Source organism: Schistocerca gregaria, unplaced genomic scaffold (genome assembly GCF_023897955.1).
Source record: "Schistocerca gregaria isolate iqSchGreg1 unplaced genomic scaffold, iqSchGreg1.2 ptg000066l, whole genome shotgun sequence".
NCBI classification, from domain to species: domain Eukaryota; kingdom Metazoa; phylum Arthropoda; class Insecta; order Orthoptera; family Acrididae; genus Schistocerca; species Schistocerca gregaria.
Genome location: NW_026061707.1, coordinates 15553268 through 15570867, shown reverse-complemented (window position 1 = coordinate 15570867; position 17600 = coordinate 15553268). Strand labels below are relative to the sequence as shown.

Sequence of the window (17600 nt, the reverse complement as noted above, 5' to 3'; positions counted from 1 at the left end):
CATAGTTTAATGGAATCTAATCATACTCAAGCACTACAAGGATTATTCTTCACAGTGTTATGAGGACTATACTTTACAATACTTCAAGCATATGAATATTGAGAAGCACCTTTTACCATTGCAGATGCAGTTTATGGATCAACATTCTTTGTTGCAACAGGATTCCATGGTTTACACGTAATTATTGGAACAATCTTTTTATCAACATGTCTACTTCGACACTAAATAAATCAATTTTCACCAAGACATCACTTTGGATTTGAAGCAGCAGCATGATACTGACACTTCGTAGACGTAGTATGATTATTCTTATATATCTCTATTTATTGATGAGGTAGATAATTGTTTTTCTAGTATAAATAGTACATTTGACTTCCAATCAGAAAGCTTGATATAAATCAAGAAAAACAATTCTAATTCTATCAACAAGAGTTTTCATTAGATTTATTATTCCAATAATTGTTATAATCCTGGCAACAACACTATCAAAAAAATTAATTAATGATCGAGAAAAAAGATCACCATTTGAATGTGGGTTTGATCCAAAAAGATCAGCACGAATACCATTCTCAATACGATTCTTCCTAATCGCAGTAATCTTTTTAATTTTTGATGTAGAAATTGCACTAATTCTACCAATTGTAATTATTTTTAAAACTTCAGACATTATAATCTGAACAGTATCAACAATATTTTTTATTCTAGTTCTATTAGGAGGACTATACCATGAATGAAACCAAGGAGCATTACAATGAGCAGAATAAAGGGTTGTAGTTAAATATAACATTTGGGTTGCATTCAAAAAGTTTTGATATTATCAATCAACCTTAAATAGAATAAGAAGCGAAATATTGCAGTCAGTTTCGACCTGGAAGATTGGTATGTACTACCCTTATTCTTATTAATTGAAGCCAAAAAGAGGCGTATTACTGTTAATAATATAATTGAACTATAATAGTTCCAATTAAGGAAATGTAAAGCCAATATGAAAGCTGCTAACTTTTTATATTAGCGGTTAAACTCCGTTAACATTTCTAAAATTTATATAGTTTAAATAAAACATTACATTTTCACTGTAAAAATAATATATCTATATTTATAAATACTTAAAAGTAAAAATACTTCCTTAACATCTTCAGTGTCACGCTCTAATTATAAGCTATTTAAGTAAACGAAAAACAATATTACCAAAATAAATATTCAAAAAATAAAAGTTAAAAGATAAATCTTGAAATTAGAATCATATCAACCTTGAATATAACCAATTAAATAAATAAATAATCTATATAAACCTTGACCACCAAGTAATTCACCTCAACCATAATCAAATGACTTAGATGAATAATAACCTATTTTTAAAGGAATATATCTAATAAACTTAGTTGAAAGAAAAGGTATAAATCATATAGAACCAGCAAATCTAACAAAAGAAAGTATACTTAAAGAAAATAAAGTATGAGAAAAATCAAAATTAGAAATAAGATAACCTAAATAAGCACCTAAAATAACAACTGTAATAGTTAAAAACTTTAAATAATAAGGTAAAGCAATCACATGAGGAATAGGAAAAATTAATCAAGATAAAAGACTACCACCAAAAACAGCAACAAACAATAGACCAATTATTCCAAATGAAATATAATAACCCTTATCATCAAAAGAAAATCTAGAATAAAAATTATTATCACCAGATATTGAATAATAAAACAAACGAAAAGAATAAGAAGCAGTTAAACCAGTAGAAAAAAAAATAAAGAAAAAAATTAAACAATTAATTCATCTTAAACAAACCATCTCAAGAATTAAATCCTTTGAATAAAATCCCGCTAAAAAAGGTATTCCACACAAAGATAAACTAGAAACATTAAAACAAACTGAAGTTAAAGGTATGAAATTAACAATTGATCCTATAAAACGAATATCCTGAGAATCCTTCAAATTATGAATTATTGAACCTGCACATATAAATAATAATGCCTTAAATAAAGCATGAGCCAATAAATGAAAAAATGCAAGCTTTGGATAACCTATAGCCAAAATTCTTATTATTAAACCAAGTTGTCTTAAAGTAGAAAGAGCAATAATCTTCTTTAAATCAAACTCAAAATTAGCGCCCAATCCAGCCATAAATATAGTTATACAACCAATTAAAAGTAAAAATCAACCACAATTATAAGTATCCAATATTGGTCTAAAACGAATTAATAAATAAACACCAGCAGTAACAAGAGTAGAAGAATGAACTAAAGCAGAAACAGGAGTAGGAGCTGCTATAGCAGCAGGAAGTCATGAAGAGAAAGGAATCTGAGCTCTCTTAGTTATAGCTGCTAAAACAATTAATATAGTAATGAGCTTTATTTCAAAAGAATTAGAAATAAAATCATAATAATAAATATAATTTCAACCACCAAAATTTAACATTCATGCAATAGAAATTAAAATAGCAACATCACCAATACGATTAGAAAGTGCAGTTAATATACCAGCACTATAAGATTTTACATTTTGATAATAAATAACTAAACAATAAGAAACTAAACCTAAACCATCTCAACCTAATAAAATTCTAATTAAATTAGGACTAATAATTAAAAAACCTATAGAAAGAATAAATATTAAAACAATAATAATAAAACGATTTATATTCTTTTCACCAGATATATAATCCTCTCTATAATAAATAACCAAAGAAGAAATATATATAACAAAAGATATAAAAATAAGAGATATTCAATCCAAAATTAAAGTTATAACAACTATAGAACCATTTAAATTGAAAAGCTCTCACTCAACAAAAACTCTGTAGTTAATTATTAAATAATAAATACCTAAAATAAAAATTATAGTTCTCGAAATAAACAAAGAAAAAAAACTCAAAGAACAAATAGAAAATAAATTCACGGCCTAAGATGAAAAACTTCATATCATTGATTCCACAAAACAATATTTTTAATTAAAATACTTAAGCAAACTAAACAAAGAAATATTCACCCTTTAAACAGAGAATATTTAAAGGCAATCAATGTAAAAGTAAAAGATGATATTCACGAAAATAACCAAGAGAACAAGTATAAACACCAGAATAATAATTCCCATGCTGAGAATAAGAATATATATACAAAGTATAACAGCTCTAAAAAAAGATAAAAAAATAAAAGCAAAGAATCTAAAAGAAGATCAAGATATAATTCTATTTAATAATCTAATTTCACCTACCAAATTTAAAGAAGGAGGAGCAGCCATATTTGATGATCTTAAAAGAAATCATCATAAAGCCATTCTTGGCATCAAATTAATTATACCCTTGTTAATTAATAATCTTCGTCTACCTAAGCGTTCATAAATAATATTAGATAAACAAAATAAACCAGAAGAACATAAACCATTAGAGAAAGAGAACCTACACAACCTCATCAATTCATAGTCATCAATCCACCAATAACCATTCTTATATGAGCAACAGAAGAATATGCAATTAAAGACTTTAAATCAACCTGACGAAAACAAATAAATCTTACAATAACACCCCCAGATAAACCTAAAGACAATCAAAAAACTTTAAACCCAAATAAGAAATAACATTTATAACACGAAAAATACCATAACCACCTAACTTTAATAAAACACCAGCAAGAATTATTCTACCTGAAATAGGGGCCTCTACATGAGCCTTAGGAAGTCATAAATGAACCAAAAACATAGGTATCTTAACTAAAAAAGCCAAAATTATAAATACATAAAACATAAAATAATAAGAACCAAAATCAACCAATAAAGGAAAATATAAAGTATTAGAAAAATCATAAACCTTAAATAAAACTAATAATAAAGGTAATCTAGCAACCAAAGTATAAAAAATTAAATAAACACCAGCCTGCAAACGCTCAGGTTGATAACCCCAACCCAAAATTAAAAGTAAAGTAGGAACTAATCTAGCCTCAAAAAAAAAATATAAAAAGAAAGAAGACTTAATCTAGCAAATGAACAATAAAGCATAATTATTAAAATCAAAACCATAAAAACAAAAAAATTAGAATGATATGAACTTAAATAAACTGAACCTCTAGCAGTGATTATTAAAGAACAAATCCAAAAACTAAGTAAAATTAAACTAAAAGAAAAATAATCAATACCAAAATAATATCTAATTATATTCAAATCAGCATATGAATAAACACAAATTATAAAAACAATACCCGACAGAAACATTAAAGAATGAACCAACCATCAACAATTATTTAATAAACAAAGAGCGATCAAAAAATAGTTATAAATAAATACTTTAACATAAAGATAAACCAATAGAATTAAAAAAATCATTACCATGAGAACGAATTATTGAAACTAAAATAGAAAGACCTAAAGCACCCTCACAAACAGAAAAAACTAAAAAAATAACAGGAAAAAAATAATCATAATCAAACTCAATAAGAAAAACAATAACTAACATAAATAAAGAAAGAACAATATATTCTAATCTCAAAAGAACCATTAATAAATGTTTACGTTTAGAAGAAAAAACATAAACACCAGCAAAATAAATCAATAAAGAAGTAAAAATAGAGAATATAAACATTAGTTTAAATAGTTTAAAAAAAACGCCGGTCTTGTAAACCGGAAATAAGTCCAGCCCCCACTTTTAAAACTTCAGAGGTGGAAAAGCTTCCATCATCGGTCCCCAAAACCGGTATTTTAAATAAACCAACCCCTGAAATGATCAAAATAATAATTATATCATTATCAAATGTAATAAATATTAATTTTATTAAATTAAGACACCCAATATCAATAATGCTTTTTATTATCCTTCAAACCTTCCTAGTTGGATTAATAACAGGAACAATAATAGAAAGATATTGATTATCATATATTTTATTTTTAACATTTCTTGGTGGTATACTAGTATTATTTATTTACATTACAAGAATTGCATCAAACGAAATATTTCAGCCTAAATCAATCACTATAATTATTACATTAATAATGTGAGTATTTATCATATTAATATTAATTATTCTAGATATATCCATATTTATAGACTTTTTCAAAAACACCGAAACTATAAATATTGATAATTCAATCAATTATCAAGAAATAACAATATCTTTAGAAAAATTATATAATAGACCAACATTCATTATTACAATAATAATAATTATTTATTTATTTTTAGCACTACTAGCAGTTGTTAAAATCACCAATATTAATCAGGGACCTATTCGTAAAATAAGATAATTACTAATGAATAAACCCTTACGATTAAGACATCCTTTAATTAAAATTATTAATAACTCTTTAATTGACTTACCTGCCCCAACAAATATTTCATTTTGATGAAATTTTGGATCCCTATTAGGGTTATGTTTGGTAATTCAAATCGTAACTGGACTATTTTTAGCTATACATTATACATCAAATATTGAAATAGCATTCAGTAGTGTAGTACACATCTGCCGAGACGTAAATAATGGTTGAATTATCCGAACCTTACACGCAAATGGAGCATCTATATTTTTTATTTGTATTTACTTACATGTAGGATGGGGAATTTACTATGGATCTTATATATATATACATACCTGAATAATTGGTACAGTGATTTTATTTTTAGTTATAGCAACTGCATTTATAGGATATGTCTTACCCTGAGGCCAAATATCTTTTTGAGGTGCAACAGTAATTACTAATTTATTATCAGCAATCCCATACTTAGGAACAGATTTAGTCCAATGAGTATGAGGAGGATTCGCTGTTGATAATGCAACATTAAATCGATTCTTCACATTCCATTTTGTATTACCATTTATTATTGCTGCTATAGCAGCAATTCATTTATTTTTTCTTCACCAAACAGGATCTAATAATCCTCTTGGACTAAATGGAGATATTGAAAAAATTCCATTCCATCCATACTTTACCTTTAAGGATTCTATTACATTTGTAATAATAACATCATTATTAATTATACTATGTTTAATTAATCCTTACCTATTAGGAGATCCAGATAACTTTGTACCTGCCAACCCATTAGTAACACCAGTTCACATTCAACCAGAATGATATTTCCTATTTGCATATGCAATTCTACGATCTATCCCTAATAAGTTAGGAGGTGTTATTGCATTATTTTTATCAATTAGAATCTTAATAATTTTACCATTTTATAATAAAACACCATTCCGAGGCATTCAATTTTACCCTATTAATCAAATTTTATTCTGAATTATAGTAGTTGTTGTATGCTTACTAACGTTAATTGGTAAACGACCTGTTGAAGAACCTTATATTATAACAGGTCAAATCTTAACAATTATTTACTTCACATATTTCTTAATTAATGTCCATGTCGCAAACGCATGAGATAAATTAATTAAGGAATAAAGTTAATTAGCTTAGGAAAAGCATATGTTTTGAAAACATAAAATTAGAAGTTTAACTCTTCTATTAACTTTTCTCAAAAAATTTCACTAAACAAATGAGATAAATAAAATCTTTAAACCAACAAAGAAAATAAAAAAATTCAAAGATAAAGGTAAAAAACTTTTTCAAGCTAAGTACATTAATTTATCATAACGGAACCGTGGTAATGTTCCACGAACCCAAATAAAACCAAAAGATATAATAGCAAGCTTAATAAAAAATATAAAAGAATAAAAATCACCGCCCAAAAAAATTAAAGCCAATAACATTCTTATGAAGACAATTCTAGTATATTCAGCTAAAAAAATTAAAGTAAAACCACCCGCACCATACTCAATATTAAATCCTGAAACTAACTCAGATTCCCCTTCAGCAAAATCAAAAGGAGTACGATTAGTTTCAGCTAAGCAAGAAGCAAAACAAGCTAAAGCTAAAGGAAAAGAAATAATAATAAATCAACAATAAAGCTGTTAGTTTATAAAATCAAACATATTAAAACTACCAATTAAAATAATTAAAGACAATAAAATTAAAGCTAAACTAACTTCATAAGAAATTGTTTGAGCAACAGAACGAAGAGAACCTAATAATGAATAATTTGAATTAGAAGATCAACCAGCAATTATAACAGTATAAACACCTAATCTAGTACAACATAAAAAAAATAAAAATCCATAAGAAAAAGAACACATATAAGTTAAATAAGGAAAAATTACTCAAACGGCTAAAGAAATCATTAAATTAAAAACAGGGGAAAAATAATAAAGTAGGTAATTAGATATAATAGGAATTGGCTGCTCCTTACAAATTAACTTAATAGCATCTCTAAATGGCTGAGGAATTCCAACAAAACCTACCTTATTTGGACCCTTTCGAATCTGAATATAACCTAAAACCTTACGCTCTAATAAAGTTAAAAAGGCAACACTAATTAAAACACAAATAACCAATAAAAGAAAATTCAAAATAAATATAAATAAATCATAAAGTATCAATACTATTTGTAGAAAAAATCTACATAAATGAATTCTAAATTCATAATATTCTTATCTTTATTATCTTTAGGTGGACTACCACCATTCCTTGGATTCTTACCAAAATGAAATGTAATACAATCATTAATAGAAAACAATATAACAACTATTACAACTGTATTAATCTTTGATTATATATAATAGAGAAGTTGTTGTGGTCATACATAGGGGCGTTTCTTTTTTTTTGTTAATGTTTGTGGTTTTTTTCTTTTTTTTTCTTTAAATATTTGAATCTTTTATTTTTTCCTGAATTAATAGATTTAAAATTTTCTTATTTTTTATTTTTAAAAGTTTTATTCTTGCTTGTTTATTCACTTTTTCTTTGTATTATATGTAAGTTTTGTTAGACTAAATGTTCTTTTTGCAGTAATTTGATTTAATTATCAAGTGATTTTGGATTTAGCAATTGATTTAGTATCGGCATAATTCGTGCCAGCAGCCGCGGTTATACGATTGATACAAGTGAATATTATTGGTTAAAACAGTTGTTTATATTATTAGGGTTGAAATATAAATTTGTAAGGTGAAATGTTAAAATTTATTTGTGGCCCTTTTTATGAATCTGTGAAATTTAAATAATAAACTAGGATTAGATACCCTATTACTTTAAATGTTAATTATATTTACCAGGGTACTATTAGTTAAGGTCTTTAAACCCAAAGAATTTGGCGGTATCTCATTCCATTCAGAGGAACCTACCCCATGATTGATAATACACGATTTACTCTACTTAATTTATTTGTTTGTATATCTCCGTTATCAGAGAATCTTTTTAGAGTTATAATTCTCAAGATTTATAATTATAAAATATTTCAGGTCAAGGTGCAGCTTATAGTTAAGAGGAGGTGGGTTACAATAGATTTTTGTTTATAACGGATTTGATAGTGAAATACTGTTAATGAAGGTGGATTTGATAGTAATTTAATTTATTTAATTTAACTGATATTGGCTCTGAGATGTGTACACATCGCCCGTCGCTCTCATTATTGATTATTCTATTTTATTTTAAAGTAGCTTCAATTTAGATGAGATAAGTCGTAACATAGTAGATGTACTGGAAAGTGTATCTAGGAAGAGTTTCAAGATATAACTTATTAGTAAAGTGTTTCATTTACACTGAAAATTTTTCTGTGCAAATCAGGATATCTTGATTATTTATTTTATTATATTAATTTTTTGTTTATTCAATTATTTAATATAAATAATTTTATTGTATTTTGGTCTTAGTATATTTTATAGAATTGATTTTTTAAATTATAGTTTATTGGTAATGTAAGTGTTTTATGAAATATTATTTTAAATTTTTTTAAGTAGATTTTATTTATTGTACCTTTTGTATCAGGGTTTATCAAAATTTTAGTATTTATTTTACTTGTCTCGATTTGGGTTGATTTATAAATAATTTATAGTTAATGTATCATAATTATTATTCAATTATTTATAGAAATGAGATGTTAATCGTTTCCCAAGATATCTAGTTTCTTAAGAAAAAATTTAATTTTTTAAAGTTATTTGTTTTTATTTAATTTTTTAAGTAAAAATATTAACTTATTTATTCTTTAAGGGATAAGCTTTGAAGTTAATAACCTATAATTTAATTTATAGAAATATAATAGCAAGCTTTAAACCAGCTGTCTTTAAGATTACGTTTTAGTTCATTATTTTTTATTTTGATTTTATAAATATTTTAGGTTTTTATTAAGATTATTAATTTAATTTTAAAATTTTTGTAATAATGATAGAATTAGTATATTTATTTGTAAGAAATTTTTACCTTGTGAACTTATTATAAGGAACTAGGCAAAATTGATTTCCGCCTGTTTATCAAAAACATGTCCTCTTGTTTATATTTTGAGGTCAGGCCTGCTCACTGAGCGTATTTTTAAAGAGCCGCGGTATTTTGACCGTGCAAAGGTAGCATAATCATTAGTCTCTTAATTAGTGGCTGGAATGAATGGCTTGACGAGAAATCAACTGTCTCTTAATAAATTTTTGAATTTAACTTTTGAGTCAAAAGGCTTAAATTCTTCTTTAGGACGAGAAGACCCTATAGAGCTTGACATTTTACTTTTATATAGTTTTTTGTTTGTCTTTCTATATTTAATGATGATGTTTTGTTGGGGTGACATGAAGAATAGATAAACTCTTCATTATTATATCATTTATTTATGTTTGTTATTTTGATCCATAATTTATGATCATAAGATTAAGTTACCTTAGGGATAACAGCGTAATTGTTTTTGAGAGCTCATATCGACAAAGCAGATTGCGACCTCGATGTTGGATTAAGAAAAATTTTGGGTGCAGGAGCCCAATGATTAGGTCTGTTCGACCTTTAAATTCTTACATGATCTGAGTTCAGACCGGCGTGAGCCAGGTCGGTTTCTATCCTAAGATTGTTAATCCATATTAGTACGAAAGGACCATATGGTTAAAATATTTTTTGTTATATTGATTAATATTAATTTATTTACTATTTTGACAGATTAATGTGTTGAATTTAGAATTCATTTATGTAGATTTTTTCTACAAATAGTATTGATACTTTATGATTTATTTATATTTATTTTGAATTTTCTTTTATTGGTTATTTGTGTTTTAATTAGTGTTGCCTTTTTAACTTTATTAGAGCGTAAGGTTTTAGGTTATATTCAGATTCGAAAGGGTCCAAATAAGGTAGGTTTTGTTGGAATTCCTCAGCCATTTAGAGATGCTATTAAGTTAATTTGTAAGGAGCAGCCAATTCCTATTATATCTAATTACCTACTTTATTATTTTTCCCCTGTTTTTAATTTAATGATTTCTTTAGCCGTTTGAGTAATTTTTCCTTATTTAAATTATATGTGTTCTTTTTCTTACGGATTTTTATTTTTTTTATGTTGTACTAGATTAGGTGTTTATACTGTTATAATTGCTGGTTGATCTTCTAATTCAAATTATTCATTATTAGGTTCTCTTCGTTCTGTTGCTCAAACAATTTCTTATGAAGTTAGTTTAGCTTTAATTTTATTGTCTTTAATTATTTTAATTGGTAGTTTTAATACGTTTGATTTTATAAACTAACAGCTTTATTGTTGATTTATTATTATTTCTTTTCCTTTAGCTTTAGCTTGTTTTGCTTCTTGCTTAGCTGAAACTAATCGTACTCCTTTTGATTTTGCTGAAGGGGAATCTGAGTTAGTTTCAGGATTTAATATTGAGTATGGTGCGGGTGGTTTTACTTTAATTTTTTTAGCTGAATATACTAGAATTGTCTTCATAAGAATGTTATTGGCTTTAATTTTTTTGGGCGGTGATTTTTATTCTTTTATATTTTTTATTAAGCTTGCTATTATATCTTTTGGTTTTATTTGGGTTCGTGGAACATTACCACGGTTCCGTTATGATAAATTAATGTACTTAGCTTGAAAAAGTTTTTTACCTTTATCTTTGAATTTTTTTATTTTCTTTGTTGGTTTAAAGATTTTATTTATCTCATTTGTTTAGTGAAACTTTTTGAGAAAAGTTAATAGAAGAGTTAAACTTCTAATTTTATGTTTTCAAAACATATGCTTTTCCTAAGCTAATTAACTTTATTCCTTAATTAATTTATCTCATGCGTTTGCGACATGGACATTAATTAAGAAATATGTGAAGTAAATAATTGTTAAGATTTGACCTGTTATAATATAAGGTTCTTCAACAGGTCGTTTACCAATTCACGTTAGTAAGCATACAACAACGACTATAATTCAGAATAAAATTTGATTAATAGGGTAAAATTGAATGCCTCGGAATGGTGTTTTATTATAAAATGGTAAAATTATTAAGATTCTAATTGATAAAAATAATGCAATAACACCTCCTAACTTATTAGGGATAGATCGTAGAATTGCATATGCAAATAGGAAATATCATTCTGGTTGAATGTGAACTGGTGTTACTAATGGGTTGGCAGGTACAAAGTTATCTGGATCTCCTAATAGGTAAGGATTAATTAAACATAGTATAATTAATAATGATGTTATTATTACAAATGTAATAGAATCCTTAAAGGTAAAGTATGGATGGAATGGAATTTTTTCAATATCTCCATTTAGTCCAAGAGGATTATTAGATCCTGTTTGGTGAAGAAAAAATAAATGAATTGCTGCTATAGCAGCAATAATAAATGGTAATACAAAATGGAATGTGAAGAATCGATTTAATGTTGCATTATCAACAGCGAATCCTCCTCATACTCATTGGACTAAATCTGCTCCTAAGTATGGGATTGCTGATAATAAATTAGTAATTACTGTTGCACCTCAAAAAGATATTTGGCCTCAGGGTAAGACATATCCTATAAATGCAGTTGCTATAACTAAAAATAAAATCACTGTACCAATTATTCAGGTATGTATATATATATAAGATCCATAGTAAATTCCCCGTCCTACATGTAAGTAAATACAAATAAAAAATATAGATGCTCCATTTGCGTGTAAGGTTCGGATAATTCAACCATTATTTACGTCTCGGCAGATGTGTACTACACTACTGAATGCTATTTCAATATTTGATGTATAATGTATAGCTAAAAATAGTCCAGTTACGATTTGAATTACCAAACATAACCCTAATAGGGATCCAAAATTTCATCAAAATGAAATATTTGTTGGGGCAGGTAAGTCAATTAAAGAGTTATTAATAATTTTAATTAAAGGATGTCTTAATCGTAAGGGTTTATTCATTAGTAATTATCTTATTTTACGAATAGGTCCCTGATTAATATTGGTGATTTTAACAACTGCTAGTAGTGCTAAAAATAAATGAATTATTATTATTATTGTAATAATGAATGTTGGTCTAGTATATATTTTTTCTAAAGATATTGTTATTTCTTGATAATTGATTGAATTATCAATATTTATAGTTTCGGTGTTTTTGAAAAAGTCTATAAATATAGATATATCTAGAATAATTAATATTAATATGATAAATACTCACATTATTAATGTAATAATTATAGTGATTGATTTAGGCTGAAATATTTCGTTTGATGCAATTCTTGTAATGTAAATAAATAATACTAGTATACCACCAAGAAATGTTAAAAATAAAATATATGATAATCAATATCTTTCTATTATTGTTAATGTTATTAATCCAACTAGGAAGGTTTGAAGGATAATAAAAAGCATTATTGATATTGGGTGTCTTAATTTAATAAAATTAATATTTATTACATTTGATAATGATATAATTATTATTTTGATCATTTCAGGGGTTAGTTTATTTAAAATACCGGTTTTGGGGACCGATGATGGAAGCTTTTCCACCTCTGAAGTTTTAAAAGTGGGGGCTGGACTTATTTCCGGTTTACAAGACCGGCGTTTTTTTTAAACTATTAAAACTAATGTTTATATTCTCTATTTTTACTTCTTTATTGATTTATTTTGCTGGTGTTTATGTTTTTTCTTCTAAACGTAAACATTTATTAATGGTTCTTTTGAGATTAGAATATATTGTTCTTTCTTTATTTATGTTAGTTATTGTTTTTCTTATTGAGTTTGATTATGATTATTTTTTTCCTGTTATTTTTTTAGTTTTTTCTGTTTGTGAGGGTGCTTTAGGTCTTTCTATTTTAGTTTCAATAATTCGTTCTCATGGTAATGATTTTTTTAATTCTTTTGGTTTATCTTTATGTTAAAGTATTTATTTATAACTATTTTTTTGATCCCTCTTTGTTTATTAAATAATTGTTGACGGTTGGTTCATTCTTTAATGTATCTGTCGGGTTTTGTTTTTATAATTTGTGTTTATTCATATGCTGATTTGAATATACTTAGATATTATTTTGGTATTGATTATTTTTCTTTTAGTTTAATTTTACTTAGTTTTTGGATTTGTTCTTTAATAATCACTGCTAGAGGTTCAGTTTATTTAAGTTCATATCATTCTAATTTTTTTGTTTTTATGGTTTTGATTTTAATAATTATGCTTTATTGTTCATTTGCTAGATTAAGTCTTCTTTCTTTTTATATTTTTTTTGAGGCTAGATTAGTTCCTACTTTACTTTTAATTTTGGGTTGGGGTTATCAACCTGAGCGTTTGCAGGCTGGTGTTTATTTAATTTTTTATACTTTGGTTGCTAGATTACCTTTATTATTAGTTTTATTTAAGGTTTATGATTTTTCTAATACTTTATATTTTCCTTTATTGGTTGATTTTGGTTCTTATTATTTTATGTTTTATGTATTTATAATTTTGGCTTTTTTAGTTAAGATACCTATGTTTTTGGTTCATTTATGACTTCCTAAGGCTCATGTAGAGGCCCCTATTTCAGGTAGAATAATTCTTTCTGGTGTTTTATTAAAGTTAGGTGGTTATGGTATTTTTCGTGTTATAAAGGTTATTTCTTATTTGGGTTTAAAGTTTAATTATTTTTGATTGTCTTTAGGTTTATCTGGGGGTGTTATTGTAAGATTTACTTGTTTTCGTCAGGTTGATTTAAAGTCTTTAATTGCATATTCTTCTGTTGCTCATATAAGAATGGTTATTGGTGGATTGATGACTATGAATTGATGAGGTTGTGTAGGTTCTCTTTCTCTAATGGTTTATGTTCTTCTGGTTTATTTTGTTTATCTAATATTATTTATGAACGTTTAGGTAGACGAAGATTATTAATTAACAAGGGTATAATTAATTTGATGCCAAGAATGGCTTTATGATGATTTCTTTTAAGATCATCAAATATGGCTGCTCCTCCTTCTTTAAATTTGGTAGGTGAAATTAGATTATTAAATAGAATTATATCTTGATCTTCTTTTAGATTCTTTGCTTTTATTTTTTTATCTTTTTTTAGAGCTGTTATACTTTGTATATATATTCTTATTCTCAGCATGGGAATTATTATTCTGGTGTTTATACTTGTTCTCTTGGTTATTTTCGTGAATATCATCTTTTACTTTTACATTGATTGCCTTTAAATATTCTCTGTTTAAAGGGTGAATATTTCTTTGTTTAGTTTGCTTAAGTATTTTAATTAAAAATATTGTTTTGTGGAATCAATGATATGAAGTTTTTCATCTTAGGCCGTGAATTTATTTTCTATTTGTTCTTTGAGTTTTTTTTCTTTGTTTATTTCGAGAACTATAATTTTTATTTTAGGTATTTATTATTTAATAATTGATTATAGAGTTTTTGTTGAGTGAGAGCTTTTCAATTTAAATGGTTCTATATTTGTTATAACTTTAATTTTGGATTGAATATCTCTTATTTTTATATCTTTTGTTATATATATTTCTTCTTTGGTTATTTATTATAGAGAGGATTATATATCTGGTGAAAAGAATATAAATCGTTTTATTATTATTGTTTTAATATTTATTCTTTCTATAGGTTTTTTAATTATTAGTCCTAATTTAATTAGAATTTTATTAGGTTGAGATGGTTTAGGTTTAGTTTCTTATTGTTTAGTTATTTATTATCAAAATGTAAAATCTTATAGTGCTGGTATATTAACTGCACTTTCTAATCGTATTGGTGATGTTGCTATTTTAATTTCTATTGCATGAATGTTAAATTTTGGTGGTTGAAATTATATTTATTATTATGATTTTATTTCTAATTCTTTTGAAATAAAGCTCATTACTATATTAATTGTTTTAGCAGCTATAACTAAGAGAGCTCAGATTCCTTTCTCTTCATGACTTCCTGCTGCTATAGCAGCTCCTACTCCTGTTTCTGCTTTAGTTCATTCTTCTACTCTTGTTACTGCTGGTGTTTATTTATTAATTCGTTTTAGACCAATATTGGATACTTATAATTGTGGTTGATTTTTACTTTTAATTGGTTGTATAACTATATTTATGGCTGGATTGGGCGCTAATTTTAGTTTGATTTAAAGAAGATTATTGCTCTTTCTACTTTAAGACAACTTGGTTTAATAATAAGAATTTTGGCTATAGGTTATCCAAAGCTTGCATTTTTTCATTTATTGGCTCATGCTTTATTTAAGGCATTATTATTTATATGTGCAGGTTCAATAATTCATAATTTGAAGGATTCTCAGGATATTCGTTTTATAGGATCAATTGTTAATTTCATACCTTTAACTTCAGTTTGTTTTAATGTTTCTAGTTTATCTTTGTGTGGAATACCTTTTTTAGCGGGATTTTATTCAAAGGATTTAATTCTTGAGATGGTTTGTTTAAGATGAATTAATTGTTTAATTTTTTTTCTTTATTTTTTTTCTACTGGTTTAACTGCTTCTTATTCTTTTCGTTTGTTTTATTATTCAATATCTGGTGATAATAATTTTTATTCTAGATTTTCTTTTGATGATAAGGGTTATTATATTTCATTTGGAATAATTGGTCTATTGTTTGTTGCTGTTTTTGGTGGTAGTCTTTTATCTTGATTAATTTTTCCTATTCCTCATGTGATTGCTTTACCTTATTATTTAAAGTTTTTAACTATTACAGTTGTTATTTTAGGTGCTTATTTAGGTTATCTTATTTCTAATTTTGATTTTTCTCATAATTTATTTTCTTTAAGTATACTTTCTTTTGTTAGATTTGCTGGTTCTATATGATTTATACCTTTTCTTTCAACTAAGTTCATTAGATATATTCCTTTTAAAATAGGTTATTATTCATCTAAGTCATTTGATTATGGTTGAGGTGAATTACTTGGTGGTCAAGGTTTATATAGATTATTTATTTATTTAATTGGTTATATTCAAGGTTGATATGATTCTAATTTCAAGATTTATCTTTTAACTTTTATTTTTTGAATATTTATTTTGGTAATATTGTTTTTCGTTTACTTAAATAGCTTATAATTAGAGCGTGACACTGAAGATGTTAAGGAAGTATTTTTACTTTTAAGTATTTATAAATATAGATATATTATTTTTACAGTGAAAATGTAATGTTTTATTTAAACTATATAAATTTTAGAAATGTTAACGGAGTTTAACCGCTAATATAAAAAGTTAGCAGCTTTCATATTGGCTTTACATTTCCTTAATTGGAACTATTATAGTTCAATTATATTATTAACAGTAATACGCCTCTTTTTGGCTTCAATTAATAAGAATAAGGGTAGTACATACCAATCTTCCAGGTCGAAACTGACTGCAATATTTCGCTTCTTATTCTATTTAAGGTTGATTGATAATATCAATACTTTTTGAATGCAACCCAAATGTTATATTTAACTACAACCCTTTATTCTGCTCATTGTAATGCTCCTTGGTTTCATTCATGGTATAGTCCCCCTAATAGAACTAGAATAAAAAATATTGTTGATACTGTTCAGATTATAATGTCTGAAGTTTTAAAAATAATTACAATTGGTAGAATTAGTGCAATTTCTACATCAAAAATTAAAAAGATTACTGCGATTAGGAAGAATCGTATTGAGAATGGTATTCGTGCTGATCTTTTTGGATCAAACCCACATTCAAATGGTGATCTTTTTTCTCGATCATTAATTAATTTTTTTGATAGTGTTGTTGCCAGGATTATAACAATTATTGGAATAATAAATCTAATGAAAACTCTTGTTGATAGAATTAGAATTGTTTTTCTTGATTTATATCAAGCTTTCTGATTGGAAGTCAAATGTACTATTTATACTAGAAAAACAATTATCTACCTCATCAATAAATAGAGATATATAAGAATAATCATACTACGTCTACGAAGTGTCAGTATCATGCTGCTGCTTCAAATCCAAAGTGATGTCTTGGTGAAAATTGATTTATTGAGTGTCGAAGTAGACATGTTGATAAAAAGATTGTTCCAATAATTACGTGTAAACCATGGAATCCTGTTGCAACAAAGAATGTTGATCCATAAACTGCATCTGCAATGGTAAAAGGTGCTTCTCAATATTCATATGCTTGAAGTATTGTAAAGTATAGTCCTAATAACACTGTGAAGAATAATCCTTGTAGTGCTTGAGTATGATTAGATTCCATTAAACTATGATGTGCTCATGTTACTGTTACTCCTGATGCTAAAAGAATAGCTGTATTAAGTAATGGAATTTGTATAGGGTTAAAGGGTTGAATTCCTATTGGAGGTCATAGTATTCCTAGTTCAATTGTTGGTGCTAATCTTCTTCTAAAGAATGCTCAAAAAAAAGAAACGAAAAATAATACCTCTGATGCAATAA

The 17600-nt window shown here is 26.1% G+C and overlaps 1 protein-coding gene across 1 annotated transcript in view; it reads right to left on the bottom strand.

Annotated features, from left to right (window-relative positions):
* Positions 1–1168: 1168 nt before the first annotated feature.
* LOC126301313 (NADH-ubiquinone oxidoreductase chain 5-like) overlaps positions 1169–17600 on the bottom strand; it is a 51540-nt gene continuing 35108 nt past the window's right edge. Inside the window, exon 2 of the mRNA XM_049991701.1 lies at positions 1169–2027. Coding sequence (XP_049847658.1) covers positions 1777–2027 — 251 coding nt within the window. The 3' untranslated portion in view covers positions 1169–1776. The remainder of the gene's footprint in view (positions 2028–17600) is intronic.